This window comes from Alexandromys fortis, unplaced genomic scaffold (genome assembly GCF_014885135.2).
Source record: "Alexandromys fortis isolate MF-2015 unplaced genomic scaffold, M_Fortis_MF-2015_v1.1 scaffold_97, whole genome shotgun sequence".
Lineage (NCBI taxonomy): Eukaryota > Metazoa > Chordata > Mammalia > Rodentia > Cricetidae > Alexandromys > Alexandromys fortis.
In genome coordinates, this window is record NW_026067981.1 from 4,559,985 (window position 1) to 4,575,705 (window position 15,721).

Genomic DNA, 15,721 nt, shown 5'->3' on the forward strand with positions numbered 1-15,721 from the left:
GAATTCAGAACACTTCTCTTGCAGAGGACCAGGGGGAGAGGAGAGAGAGACTGCCAGTGGTGCTGGGGACTGTGCTGTTGTCAGCTGACTGGTGAGCACACTGCTGCTCATTAATATTCTACACTATAAGTCAGTGGTACATTCTTTGTATTTAATGCGTTTGAAAAGCCAAAGAACCTTTCATATAGAAAGCTGCAAATCAGGATTCAAAGCTTTGCTTCTTTTAAAGCAGAACTTCTCTCAAGAAAAACCATTAACCAGTGAAATGAACAGAAGTTGAAGTGAGGGAGGAAAGTCAAGACCTCTTAGTCCCAAGCTCACACAGAAGCTGAAGCACCTCTTTGTGAGGAACCTAAGTGGGGGAGGAGCTGTCACTGGACTCCACACTAAAATGTCTTTCAATCCTGAATTCTTTACTGTGAAGCACTTTTACCCACTGAGCCATCTATGATAGCTCTCAGAAATCTATGTGGATGTCTGCTGGCTACTGCTTAAATAAAGCACATCAACACATAAATCTGGCTTGGTATACCAGTCTGTGCTCCACGGTCCCCTCCGAATCCATGCGCTTACATTAGCACAGGCATTTTAGGTACTATGTCAACACAGCTGTCACTCTAACCATCACTTATTTAATTGGCAGATTTCCCAGGGTTATTTAATTGGCAACTTAAGACATGCTTAAATTGGCAAGCTCCAAACATTTTAAGTTTGTCTGAATAAGAAATACTATCCTGCTTCAATTAGCTAGAAAAATAAACCATTCCCAGCTGTGGATGCAGCACATCAGGAGGGCCTCTGCCTAGCAGAACAAGGACTGATCAGGTTTTGATCCTCAGCATGAGAAAAAAAGAAACTTTCTGTCCATTAGTAAGATATATGAGATAGAAACAGCCTTTAAAAAGGAGAGATGCTTTGTGTTACTTTACTGTGAAAATACTGCAGAAATATGCAATAGAATAGTTAAAGGTTTTATCTGGATTGAGGTGGCAAGGACATGGCAAGCCAGTGACACTCTCAACAATCAGTGACACACAGCAGGAAGGCAATGTGTTCATTCAAATGACGAACCAAAATTAGGTTTTCAAGTACAAACATGAAAATTAAATTAGAAATTAGGTTTCATAAAATTGTGCTTGGGATTTTTGTTTGCTGAGTTTTGAGACAGTCTTGCCCTGTGGCACAGGCTGGCAATGGACTTTCTGTAGCCCATGCTAGCCTCAAACTGCGGGTGTCTTGAGTCTTCCAAGCTCTAGAATTACAAGCATGAGCTACTGTACCTGGTTTCATTTCTGGATTTTAAAGAAAGATTTATCTTATTTTTATTTATGTCTATGTATGTATGCCTGTGAGTGTTGAGTGTAGGTGCCTGTAGAAGCCAGAAGAGGCAAAGGATCCCCTGAATTAGATAGCTGTGAGCTGCCTGATGTAGGTGCTTAAAACTCAACTCCTGTCCTTTAGAAGAGCACAGAGTGCTCCGAAGTGTAAGCCACCTCTCCAGCTCCTCCATTTCTTTTAACTACCATCTACTTAGTAGCACAGTGCCCTTAAATAATGTAACTTGTGATGGAGATCATGAAGTGTTTTCTGTATAAGCTTCTTTTCGTATTTTAAAATATGTAAGGAAGCATTAACTAAAAAAAAAAAAAAAAAAAAAAAAGAAAGAAAAATCTCTTAAACTTTTCAGCCCACAGCTTTGTTTCCAGGAAAAATAACAGATCCGTACTTTTTTCTTTTTTTTTAAACCAAGGCACACAAATTCATTAATATGAAGGGAAAGTACAAAATATATGCAGAAAAACAGCATTATAGGGCCAAAGACAGCTCAACAGGTAAAAATATTTGTCTTGTAATCCTGAAGACTGAGTTCAAAGCTTAAAATCCACATTAAAAAAACAGAAACACCTGGATGTGGTGGTGAGCATACCGACCTTGAGATGGGGACAGAGGCCACAGCATCTGCCAGAAGCTCATGACCCAGCTAGCCTGCTTCACAGTGGCAGAAACAAGAGGGTCTGTGCCTCAACCTGGCTCCCCAGAGCTGTCCTCTGACCTGCACAGGTGCATGATGCACCCCCACACAGCTAGCATTATAAAAGTTACAATATGCCTGTTACAGCAGGCCTGGCAAACACTTCTGTTTCTAATACTTCTAATAGGCTAGTTGACCACATTTTTAAGTTAAACGGTACATGCAGGAATTAAATGGTTCCTTAAACAATATACTGGATTAATATTAATTTAACATAAAACTATCATAATTTAATATAAAACATGTGTTTTTTTTTTTTTTTTTTTTTTTTTTTTTTTTACCAAATGGGAAACTGCTGAAAGCTCTTTCTAGTAAGAACTTAGCTCTAATCTTAGATAAATTTAGTCACAGTTAAGCTTTCTGGTTACAAAATACTTAAAAGCCTGATTTCCTCACCCCTAAACTCAAAACTGTTCTACTCTGAACTCTATTCTTTTTGAAGAATGAATTCTAAAGGAAAGTTTTAAAATAGTCATTGCTCATAAATGAGTCTAAGTTTAGAGAATCTGAAACTTCCATGATTTTCCTAAGAGCCTGGCCCCTATACCAACAACTGACCTTGGAACTCCAAGGATACATAGCAATAGTTTCCTTACTTTCTTAGAATGAAAGGAGTTCATTCATACATGTGAGTCAGTAAAGTTTTAAAGTCTGGGCTGGAGATGCAGCTCTATGGCAGAGGGGTTGGCTAGCTCGTGTGAGGCCCCAGTTCAGCCCGCAGGAGCAGGCGTGCACAAGTGTAGGTTTAAGGTTTTAAATACCATTCCACCTACCATTCCCCACATCTTACATTTTCTATGTTAAAAGAAGGAGTTTTAACAAGGCTGCACACCCTCAGTCCCTCTTATCCCAGTTCCTTTATACTTACTTGCAGCCTGACAATGGAATCGAAATCCTCGTGGAATTTCACCTGCAATACAAAGTGTTTCACTGAGAAGCAGAAATCTGAAAATTTTCTTACCTGTGTTATGGTAATACTTCATGTGATCACCAAGTTTCAATGTGGGTAATCTTTATTATGTTAAAATACCATTATAACTTCATAGTGTCCTTTTATTTTTATGTTGTTTGCTTCTGTCTTGGTGGTTACTGTTTAAATCAAAGTATGATAACTAAAATAATCTCTATGTATTTTCTAAACTACTTTGAACAGCAAGCTGTTCCTTCCAGGGAAATTATACTAGAGAAAGAAAATTCATGCAAAATGACTTCTAGCTAGGGGTCCATGAAAGGTATTGAGGATGTAAAGCCTGTTATACTGCAGGCATACATACATTTTTTCAGAATGAAGAAAAATCTCAAATTTTTATCTTTTCAGTATTTCATAATCCACACCAACAAAATGTAAAAGCTATATGACTTGTCCTAAGCAGCAATGTCCACAAGCATAAGATAATCAGCTTTGTTGTCCTCTGAGAAAAAAAGACATCTAAATTAATTTTAAAGCTTTTTGCTATCTTGACACATTTTCCCTTTTGACTTCCAAGATACGGTGGTTCCCTTAACTGTTCTCTGTCCTCTTGGGAACTGAAGAGATCCAACATCTTTGTAACTATCTGTGTCTCATTTGTTTTTTGAGACAGGGTATCAATGCAGCCTAATCTTCTTGCCTCATCTTTCTTCCTGAATGATTGCTGGGATCACAGGCTTGAATCTCCCCTGAGCTATTCTTTTGTTTTTAGTGGGGGATAGAATAGTGGAAAGGAGATGGCTAAGGATGTTTAGAGAGCTAGGCTACCTCCATATTAAAACTATGTTTTAATAGTTTCTACAGACACTTTACAAATGATCTAACTAGCTCAGAAAAAGGTTTTCACAAGGTTACAATGCAGTATCCGCTTCAAACTAAAGACAACTAAGGTGAAGGATGGAATAGTGAAAGGAAAGAACAAGGCACAAAACAGAAGAATCCGAAGATGTAAGGCCCTGGGCAAACGAGTAACAGGTGTGCATTGCTGAGGCACTCTATCCTCTGAGTTCTACGTTCAGCGACAAGGAAAAGAGTCAGTCAACCAGCCAAATCAGCACCTGATTCCTAATAGTTTGACACTTAGGTGTTATGTCTACACACATTTTAAGAACTCCACTGTACTTCAACTTTTAAGAAAACGAACTAATAAATGAAGCCAGTTTAAAACCATCACACACTTTTAGGACCTTACCTGGATGGATAAAGCTGTGGAAGTCTGCTATAATACCTTCCTGGAGGGAGTATTTAACACAGCCAATTTCACAAGGGAGGAAGCGCTGCTCACAGTGAGGTGGCAGTTCACCATGGCTAAAAATGTTCAGAAAATAAAAAACGCCTCCAAGGAGAGCTGAAAAACAAAACCCAAGACTGTTAAAGCCACTTTTGTACAGGTATGTGTTCCTGTATTACTTAGTGAATTAAAAAGAAAACTCAATTATAGCAAGTAAAAAATTTACAGTCACATTCATCAAGAATTTAAGTAGTAACCATCTTTTCTATAAAGCAACAAAATGATGCACTCTTGCCTCTACGTAACTCAGCTATAGAGCAGCACTGGATTTCAGCAATGGCATAGTAAAAGTTGTGGCATATACGCAACAATTAGAAAGGTTTGGGAAATAAAGTCCAGCAGAACACGTGAAGTAAAATGAGCTATGGGTGATTTAGTTCTCTGCTTTTGTACTCTAATATACAGAAGACCACCTGTAATACGAGAGAACTGTGAGGGGACAGTACTGTCCACTGAAGACCAGTGTTAAAAGCTTGTGCTAAACAAAGGCAGAACACGGCAAAAATAGCCAGAAGAAACAGCAAAGGCTCTTTACTGGCTATGTTCTCTTCTAGGGTAGTGCTATAATTCATCCTTGCTTCATGCCTGTCCACCCCATCCCCCGCCCTTTTTGTGAGACAGGATTTTTCTGTGTAGCCCTGGCTGTTCTGGAACTCTCTCTGTGAAACAGGCTGGCTTTCAACTCACAGAGATCCTCCTGTCCCTGTCTCCCCAGTGCTGGGAGTAAAGGTGTGTGCCACCACACCTGGCCAAAAAGTCTTTATCTTTAATTGGCAAATGATACTAGCATATCTTTACGGGTTACCATAGGGCTTCAATAGATTTATGAACTGTGGGGTGATTAAATCAGGTTGGTTAGCATACCCATCAATCCATAAACTGTCATTCTTGTTGTTCAAATAAAATCTCCTCTCTTACCAGGCTGTGTAATAGGTCAAAGGCCTTATTCTTCCTGTCTACCTCTATAACCTAAGTGTGGGAGCTACAAATATGGCTAAGAATTATGTTTAATAATGTATGAAGTGGTAGAAACCAACAGAGACTTTGTTACAAAAAACTTTCCAATATTTTTTCAACAAATGCAAATTAGTTCATCCTGTATAACATTAGGGCTATAATATTTAAGCCCTTTTAGCTAATTATTTTGATATATAAGGTCGAAATGAATATAAACATTTTTGGGGTGGGATGCCATGCACAGGTATGTCCTTAAGTAAGACAGTCAATCTCTAGGGTCATCCTTTGGGAGTTGTCCATGTTTGTTTGAGCTGGGACCTGAGGCTTGCCCAGGCTAGCCACTCTACTCTCCCTACTTCTCCAGCACCACCACACCTCACTTTTCATATGGGAGCCGGTCCTCACGTTTACACGGCAAATACTTTATTGACTGAGCCATCTTCCCCCACTATATAGAAGGCCTTTCTGATTGCCCAATATGCCATCCAAATTTAAGCATAATATTTTAGGAATACTCTACCTTGATCATTCTTTATGGATAAATTTGACACGTCAGGGGGAGAAACACTTGGTTTTGGTACAAGCATGCCTGGCCTTCTCAGTGGTGTAGATATGAATTTCTGAAAGAGAATTACCAGTCAAATGCTTTAAACAGAGCTACTGCTGGATACTTACTTCACATATTTAAGTTTAACAAAGAAACTACAAAATTGTTGTGGACTACTTCAGCATTCTCTCATGGTCAATGAAATCAAATATATTCATCAGCAGCAGTCAATGGCAGACAACAGCAAGCCTACAAACATTATAAGAAGGCGAGTGGCCAATGAACAGCTTAAGCTGAGAGCCATTCGTTCACTATTGGCCATCTCTCATTTCCCCGAGTCACTCACCACCAAATGCCAGGCCAGTGTCAAAGTAAGATTTTTGAAAGAAAACAAAATCCCAAGCCCTGTAACACTGTCTGGTTTTCACTGAAAAGTAAAAACCAGAGCACACTTTGCCTCCAACTGTCACAACACATACACACACAGTATGCTTTAGTTTTGAGGCGAAACTTTTTAACATTGTTTTTTTTTCTTTTGTTACGTGTACAGATGTTTGCCTGTACGTGTGTCACATGTGTGCAGTACCAGTGGAGGCCAGAGGAGGGCATTAGAATCCCCTGGAGCTGGAGTTACAGATGATAGCCGAGCCATCATGTGGGTGCTGGGACTCGAACCTGTGTCCTCGTTAAGAGTAAGCCAGCACTCCTAATCACTGAGCCATCTCCAGCCCGTTGAAGAGAAATGTTTTATAAGAAACTATAATGACAAGAAAGATCAAAATTCACAAGCAAAGAACATTGTAAATCCACCTGACTTAAGGCACTGACTTAAAACAAAAATTAAAACATAAATTAAAAAATAAATTATTAAAAAAATTCACCAAACTTTTGAGTTTCCATCCAATACCAACAGCTCAAGAATGAAATTTCAGCATGTACAATAGAAAAGAACAACAGGAGGAAGAAAATGCCATTAACGACCTTGTACTTTCTGAACAGAAACAAGCTGTCTACTTAGTACTTTACTGCCCCACCACATGGGAATTTGCTTAACTTTTCCCCTAGAGCGTCTACAAATCTTAACCCAGGTCTTCAAGTTATTCCAATTATTCGAAGCACAGTTAACGGGAATCATGTAAAAATAAAGTTCAACTACTTCTAAGTACATACAAGTGTTTGCAAAGCTGTCTAACCGTTAAGGATTGAAAGGGACTAGGGGAGGCCTTTTAGTGTAAGCCCAAACACCGACCCCCCTCCCCCATCCCCTGGGCTTTCTGTACCGTCTGGAAACTTCCTGACGGTTCTCGGGTTCCACCTTGACCGGGAGCCCATGGGCGGGCAGGAGGGGGCTAGCCTTACCTGCTTCTCTGAAGGCCCAGAATCCTTTCCCTGGGCTGCTCTCCATTCCCGAGCCATTTCTGAGTATTTCTCCTTCTCATCCTCCCTCAGGAGCTTTGGGAGAAGAGGGGGACAGAGAGGGGTGCAGTGAGGCGTCCGTTCCATGCCCCGGATCTGGAAGGTTCTGTCGGTTGGTCCGACCCTGGGGAAGGGGCCCTTCATCCCGTCCCCTCCACAGACGCCCCGCAGGCCGGGTCCCCTCAGCACCCTCCCCACAGCCCAACTGCCCGCAGCCTCACCGCCCAGTCGGCCGAGCAGTAGGGGATGGCGTCAGCCACGCGGGCCACGGGCAGGCCTCGCCGGCGCAGTTCGGGAATCTTCTCCTGCACGAAGAAATAGTAGGCATTGCGGCTGGCCCTGCGGTTGGGCATGGCGTCGTCGGGCCTCGACGCCCTCCAGAGGCACAGCCAGCAGCCGGCGCCCTCGCCGGGCTCCCGCCCTTAGTAACCGAGCTGGGCGCCTGCGCGCGCGCTCCTGCCCTGCGCTTGACCAATCAGGGCGCAGCGCGCAGCCGCATTGACTCCCCGTTGGAGGAGGGGCGAAAAACAGCCTGAAACTGGAAGATTCCACCTCGTGGGGAGGCCGCGGGGGCGGGGAGGAAGGCGGAGCGAGGCTCAGGTGGGGAGCCTGGCGATTGGCTGGCTGGCACGCCTGGCTGGGGATTGTCACGTGGAAGGCCTGGTGTTTTTTTTTCTGTATATTGTTGCGTAATGTGCCCCGTTAGTGTGGGGCTGAGGGCTTGCAGGTGTTTTCCCTTCCCCGTGTTTTTCAGCTGGACCTATCGAGGGTGTGCCAAGCAGCGAGGGAGAAGGCGGGGACACTGGGGGATTTTCAAGACAACCGCAAAAAGCCTAACATATCTGAAAACCTCTGTTGCTTGTTAGCTTTGGGGGAGCTGAGGATTGAACCAGCACCTCCGACATGCTAGGCGAGACCTCTCCCACCGAGCTACGTTTCAACCCTCCCTCCAGTTTCTGAAGTGCAACATACAATTAGTCATAAGAAGGAAGCACAAGAAGAGGCTGAGATGTCAAAAATTGTCCTCGAATAAGTAAATAAAGTTTTATAGGTTTCCTCGTAAGGGCTGGGTAATTTTGGGCCTTCAGTTTTATTACCACGCGGCATTTGGGGAGTTATTACGAAAGGTTTTTCTCATCGTGTGTTCCTAGTTACTGCTGACTCAAGGCTGAGCCTGTGACTTTAGAAATAATGAGTTCTCATTCTGGTTCAAATTAGTGTTTGTCGATTCACTTAGGTTTTCTCGTATTTCCCAACGAAATTCCTTTGCTTATTCAGTTCACTAAATTTGTGTATAAGAAGAGTATGGTTTTTAAAAAGGCAGTTGAAAATTCATTTTAAAAATTCAACTTTTCAGATAACCACATTTTATTTTTACATCCCGGCTGCAGGCAGGTTCCCCTCTCTCTTCTCAGTCCCTCCATACCCCGCCCCTAATTCACCCCTTTTCTGTTTCTGTTCAGAAAAGGCCAGGCCTCCCATGGTTATCAGTTAAATGTGGCATATCAAGTTGCAGTAAGACTAAGCACCTCCTCATGTCTAAGGCTGGACAATGCAACCCAGTATGAGGAATAGGGTCCCAAAGGCCGGTAAAAGCAGCCGAGACAGCCCCTGCTCCCACTGTTAGGAGTCCCACAAGAAGACCAAGCTACACAACTGTAACATCCATGCAGAGGGCCTAGGTCAGTCCCGTTCAGGCTCCCTGGTTGTCAGTTCAATCTCTGTGAGCCCCTTCAAGCCTAGGTTAGTTGATTCTGTGGGTTTTCTTGTGGTATCCTTGACCCATCTGGCTGCTACAATTCTTCCTCCCTCTCTTCTTCAGCACGGCTCCCCAAGCTTCTAATGTTTGGTTGTGGGGTCTTTGAATCTGTTTCCATTATCAGCTAGAGTCTGGATAAAATCTCTCTGATGACAATTGGGCCAGGCACCAGTCTATGAGTGTATCAGAATATCATTAAGCATCTTACGTTGACTTTTCTTTCCCTTCCTTCCTTTCTTCCTTCCTTTCTTCCTTCCTTTCTTCCTTCCTTCCTTCCTTCCTTCCTTCCTTCCTTCCTTCTTGCCTTCTTTCCTTCCTTTTCTTCCTTCCTTTCTCCCCTCCCCCCCTTTTTTTTTGCTAGTTGTGTTTGGTTCTATCCTAGGTCTCTCTGCTATCCAGCCTCTGGTTCCTGGCACTCCATGTAGTGTCAGGGGTGGGCTCACTCTTGTAGCATGGGTTTCAGGCTGGACCAGTCATTGGTTGGCCAATCCCACAATTTCTGCACCACTTTTATCCCAGCACATCTTGTAGGCAGAACAGACTGTGTGTTGAAGGGTATATGGCTAGGATTGGTGCTCCAATCCCTTTACTGTAAGTCCCACCGGGTCATAGGGGATGGCCAGTTCAGGCTACATATACCTATGGCTAGGAGTCTCAGCTGACGTCATCCTTGTAGATTTCTGGGAGCTTCCCTTGCACTAGGTTTCTACCTAACCTTGAAATGCTTCCCACCCCCTTTCCATTTGTCTCTTTCAGTACTCTGTCCCCTCATCCTTCCCTTCTGGTCCCCCATGTTCCCATCTTCCCCAGCCCCCAGTCCATCCACTAGATCTATTTTCCCAGGGAGATCCATGCATCCCCTCCCCACCTTTGGGCCCCCCCTTGTTACTTAACTTCTCTGGATCTGTAGACTATAGCGTGGTTACCCTTTTCTTCTTAGCTAATATCCACTTCTAAGTGAGCATATATCATGTTTATCTTTCTGGGTCTGGGTTACCTTACCCAGGATGATTTTTTAATAGTTCCACCTATTTGCCTGACAATTTCATGATGTCATTCTTTTTTAACAGCCGAGTAATACTCCATTAGTGCATACCTTATTTTCTTTATCCATTCGTCAGTTGAGGAGCATCTAGGTTGTTTCCAGGTTCTAGTTATTATGAATAAAGCTGCTATGAACATAGTTGAGCAAGTGTTCTTGTGGTATGATTGAGCATTCTTCGGTTATATGCCCAAGAGCAGTATTGCTAGGTCTTGAGGTAGATCATTTCCCAAGTTTCTGAGAAACTGCATATTGATTTCCGAAGTGGCTGTACAAGTTTGCACTCCCACAGCAGTGGAAGAGTGTTCCCCTTGCTCCACATCCTCTCCAGCATGAGCTGTCAGTTGTGTTTTTGATCTTAGCCACTCTGACTGGTTTCAGATGGAATCTTAGAGTTGTTTTGGTTTGCATTTACCTGATGACCAAGAATCAGTGTTTAACATTTAAGTGTTTCTCACCATTTAAGATTCTTTTGTTGAGAATTCTCTGTTTAGATCTGCACACTGTTTTGTTTTTTTTTAAATTGGATCATTTGGTTTTTGATGTCTAGTTTCTTGAGTTCTTTATATATTTTTGTAAATCAGTCCTCTGTCTGATGTGGAGTTGGTGAAGATCTTTTCCCATTCTGTAGACTGCCATTTTGTCCTATTGATGGTGCCCTTTACCTTACAGAAGCTTTTCAGTTTTATGAGGTCTCGTTTATTAACTGCCAATTTTAGTGTCTGCAATATCAGTGTCCTGTTCAGGAAGCTGTTTCCGGTGCCATTGGGGATAACCACATTCTTTATCGTTTGCTAATAATGTTGGTAGATTCCTCTGGTATTGAACCAGCTTAACATTTATAAGTACACACTCTTCTTGATCATGAGGCATTGCTGACACTTAAAAAAGGTTTTGTTTTCCTAGTAGACGTGGGATTGCTGTTTGGGTGCTTTCTGTAGGGATGTGAGGAAGAGCTGAGTGAGTGGTGCCCGAAAAGACCGTGCTTTGTTAACATGGGCAAGGTCACCTCCCAAGTTGTCCAACCGGTGAGAAACCAGCAAAGCTCTTATGCAGGCTCAAGAGAAATAAGACAGCTTTCCTGGAGAGTACGAGAATGAGTGATGATGAAAGGCTGGTCAGTGTGTGCAAAGAAGAGCAACGACAGTGGCCTCCTCCTCCTGATGTTCACAGTGGAGACTGTTTACCTACAGAGACTCCTCCCCCTCCTCTGTATCTAATAGGCACACTGAGGTTCCAGGTTGCAGCAAGATCCCAGCTTCACTGCAAGTGTGTCTGTGTGTCTGTCCTTCGTTCTTTCCCTCTCTGCCCCTAGTTAGGGAGGGGTCCATGCATGACGGGGCAGCTTTCCTTACAGTTTCAGGGTTATTATCACTTCATAAAATGAACGCCCTTTTTCTCTAATTAGAATTGAGTAAGAAGTGAGGATTACCGATTCTTTGGAAATTTGGTAGATTTCCTTGTTTAAGCTCTGATACTGACAACCCTCAGAGGGCAGCAGGGGCTGAACCTTGCCGGTATCTGGCATGGGTTGCCTTCAGTCATTTCTCTTAGAAACCCCATGCTACATTTGTGATTGCAAGTATATTGGTATAAAATTTGGTGAGGAGAGGAGGCTACTGAAACTTGTAAATATTGATGAGACAACAGCTTGACCAGATCTTCTCCTGCTTGGCTGAGTGACTCAGCAAACTCACTCTTTGAGGAAGAGCGGACTTACACAAAGGTTTGTAGATGAGTCTTACAACAGCTCTATTCTTCAAAAGTCCCCCGCGCTGAATAACTCGAAGTCATCAACAGTTGAATTGGTAAAGCATGATGTATAATATGGTAGACTCCTGGGGGACAGGAGGGAATGAGCTAGTCTTGACACTCAACATGAATTCTGGAATGTTGCTCAGTAAAAGAAAGCATATGGGAAAATGGACATTTTTTTGTGACACAATGGATACCACCCTTGAGAAAGGTAAGATCATACATAGTTATAGAAATCAGATCGGTAGCAGCCTGAGGCCTAGAGGTAGGGAAAAGAATAGAACTAACGTGGAAAAGCTTGGAGTTGGCACACTATTTTGTGCTTTGTAGCGTTAGTGGTGACAAGTAGGGCATGTCAAAATTCATCAAATTGTATTTGGAGGTGTATGCATTTTCAAAAGTTATTGTTTGATGTATATGGGTATGCTGTGGGACAATGGTTTTTACCCTGTAAAGATTTGTTTCTTGTACTTGTTTTTAAAAAAATTGCCAATTGGCCAGTAGCCAGGCAGGAAGTAGAGGTGGGGCAATGGGAACAGAAGAATTCTGGGAAGGGGAAAGATTCAGTCTGCAGTCGTCATCCAGATGCAGAGGAAACAAGAAGAGAATGCCTCACTGATAAAGGTACCAAGCCACATGGCTAACACAGACAAGAATTATGGGCTAATTTAAGATGTAAAAATTAATTAAGAAGAAGCCTGACTAATAGGCCAATCAGTTTGTAATTAATGTAGATCTCTGTGTATTTCTTTGGGACTGAACAGCTGAGGGACCAGGTCAGGACAGAAACCTCAGTCAACATGGGTGTGTTTCCTGCACGTCTGTCTTTGTACCATGTGCATGCCTAGTGCCCTTAGAGGACATTGGCTCCCCTGCAACAGGAGTTATAGATGGTTTGAAAACTGCTATGTGGGTGCTGGGAGTTGAACTTACTTCTCTGGAAGAGCAGTAAGAACTCCTAACTTGAGTCATCCCTCCAGCTGCATATTGCATGCATTTTATTCTGTGTAAACTACAGTTTAATAAAATTGATTTTTAAAGACAAGATTGGCATAAAAATGAGTGTAATACTTGGGTATAGCTTTAAAGATCACACACTGTCTCCTTCATTTTCTTCTTAATATTATTTAAGCCTTCCAAGCCTTTTCTTAATATTTGTTAAAGTGTTTTATTGATCATTTAAATAATCTGAATTTTTGTTCTATTGAGAAACTTTAATATTTTTCTTCTCACCCCTCTCTTATTTAAATGCATCCATCCCTTTGACTTCAGCCTGTTTTGCATTTCTTTTTCTAGCTCTGGAATAAAATATTTTATTCTTTTCAATGTCTATTTTCATAGATTTGCTTCTATCATTTCTGCTTTAGTTGGATTGATCAGTATTTCTACTCTGCTTACTTTTCCTCTGACTTCAAAGTTACCCATTTTGTTTTCCTTCATTCCACAGACAGGGTGTGGGGGCCAGAGGACAACTTTCAGGTTCACCATGTGGGATCTGAGCTCGATCATCATCAGGTCATCAGGCCTGTAGAAACATCGCTACCTGCTGAGTATCTCTCCAGCTCCCATTTCTGAAGGACAGCCTACAGACCCCTCTCTTTGGGAGAGAACTGTTAATGAAGCAGCCTCACATTTGGTGACCGGATGGACTGCCGTCCTGGTACTCCCACTGCAGAACCCTTCAAAGACGTCTTGAGGAGACTACCCTCCAGCTGCAACCATGGCTGCTGCCGCAGCCGCCATTTCTCCTTCAGGAGGTCTCGCTCCGGTACAGCTGCACCAGCTTACATCAGTAGCAAGAACATCAATCAGCCACGGCAGGGCCTCTCTTCCGGCAGCTGTTCTCACTCAGGATGGGAATGTTATCGGTGACTCGGAAAATAAGAAGTTGTTATTTGGTGCTTCTGTAAGGCTTGCGATTGGTACTAAGGTAAAACTCAGGTGAGACTAGAAGCTGTGTATGTGGAAGGCTGTGATTGGTAGAATCACAGTCTGTGCATAGGTGTGCTACACCTGTCGTTAGTGATAGGAGCAGGATGTTTTCCATGCCTTGGAAGTTCATTTAGGAGGATTTTCTCCATGTGTAGTCTCCAGTGCAGCAGCACTGAGCCCAATAAGGGCTTCTCTGAATGGCCTTTGGCTGAGATGTCTGTCGTCTTGATCATTTTTCTAGCGTGCTGAACAGATTTCATGAAGGGCAGCCTCAACAGTAGCAACAACAGAGAAGAACCAGTTAAGAAGTGCAAACAAGCCGCAGGGAGCTGAGAGCCCTGGCATCCACGCTCAGAGATATGTTATCAAGAGGCAGTTGAGCATTCCAGACAACCACCAAGGGCTGAAGCTACAATAAGCTAATACTAGGAAGAATGTTATTGTAAAGTCTCTGGATGGCGAGACTGTTGTAAGCCACGGCTATTGGGACGGCAAGCCTTGGCCACCAGAAGAGTCTGTAGCATCCACTGAAGGTTAAAGTCAAACTGTAACTCCAGCCTCTGAATACTGGTCCTCTAGCCCAGAGAAGTGCTCATTTTGAGAACATCCAGCAATAAGCCTTCGTCTTTAAAAGCTTGGAGCTCTGGCTCAAGGCGTGGAGCTATCAGCCTCTCCATTAGCCCTGCATTAGAAACCTCATGAACTCAGGGTCAGCAACATTAATAGAGCGGTTCCCTGCTACCTGCGGTTGTATTTGGAGAAAGCAAAAGAGCCCTTAGTCAACCACTTGTGACAGTTTCAGGGTTTTGTGTTTTTTTGCTTAAAAAAAAAAAAAACAATGTTGAGAAATAATCATCATACAACAAACAGCACATATCTAAAATATAAAGGTTTGGTGAGTTCTGGCATTTGAACACCTGTAAAACTGTGCCTGCAAACAGATAAAGAACAATCTACCCCCAATTCCTCGTCACCCCCGCACACTGCAGGCAGTGCCCACAGCTCTCTACTCATTTTTCCTTCAGTCTTTTTCTGTCTGTCGCGGTGCAGACTTTTCTTCCATCGCTCTGTCCTCACGTTCACTCGTATTTTCTTCTATATCCGATGTTAATCCTTCCAGAATATTTTCATACCAGATTATTCCGTTTCTATCAGTAGGAGTTAACTGAAACTCTTAAAAATATCTTCTACTTCTCTACTCAACATAGCCTTTCTTCCTCCACGCAGAACTTAGTTATAATATATAAAAGTTACAGTAACCACTACTTGTCCTTGGCTACCCGTTTTGTCGTCTGAGTCATTTCTGGTTATGTCTCAACAGGTTGACTTTTTTTTTTTTTATGGGTTAGCGTCCTATGTCTTTGCTTGGTAATATTTGATTGGTCATTTTACTCTGTTAAATGCTGTATGTTTCTGCATTCTTGTGCTTGGCTTTAGGATATGGTTTGTTGTGTGGGCATAGTTAAATGCTTGCTTCTGCTCCCTTTGCTCCTTTCTCTTACGCATTGCCATTTGGGAGCAGAGCAAAGCTAAGAGTGATTTTCTCCACCACTGATGTGGCACCCTTCTGAGCACGCCACCGGATAGCCCATGAATTTGGAGGCTTTTCCATTTTGGCTGACAAGAACACAAACTATTTCTAGCGCTGTGTGAATTCCAGGGATTGTTCCTTCTTTCAATCCTTTCAAGTTGTTCTTTCCCTGGCACCGCAGAGCTTCCTCCCACACACGCACTGATCAGCATTCAGCTACTCGTCAAGGGAGATCCTCCCCAGAGCTCCAGGGTGCTCTTGGCTTTCTGTTCTTCATGCTGCTTCCTCTTCCTGGTCCTCTGCCTGCAGGCTCTTCTCACTCTAGCCAACCTGGACCCTTGGCTCCGTTTGCTCAGTCCAAGGAAACTCTAGGGCTTCCAGTGCTTGTCCTTCTTGAGGCTGCATTCTCCATCCCCTGCCCTGCAGCCTTTGGTATAGTAACGGAGCTTGCCTTGTTTCTGTTTTTTTTTTTTTTTTTTTTTTTTTTTT

General features: G+C 42.9%; 1 protein-coding gene across 1 annotated transcript in view; it reads right to left on the reverse strand.

Annotated features, from left to right (window-relative positions):
- Positions 1–7,652, reverse strand: part of Mael (maelstrom spermatogenic transposon silencer) — a 31,360-nt gene extending 23,708 nt beyond the window's left edge. The window contains exons 1-5 of the mRNA XM_050158432.1: positions 7,435–7,652; positions 7,157–7,249; positions 5,771–5,870; positions 4,195–4,350; positions 2,901–2,942 (exon numbers count right to left, since the gene is read on the reverse strand). Coding sequence (XP_050014389.1) covers positions 2,901–2,942; positions 4,195–4,350; positions 5,771–5,870; positions 7,157–7,249; positions 7,435–7,566 — 523 coding nt within the window. The 5' untranslated portion in view covers positions 7,567–7,652. The remainder of the gene's footprint in view (positions 1–2,900; positions 2,943–4,194; positions 4,351–5,770; positions 5,871–7,156; positions 7,250–7,434) is intronic.
- Between the last annotated feature and the right edge of the window lie 8,069 nt (positions 7,653–15,721).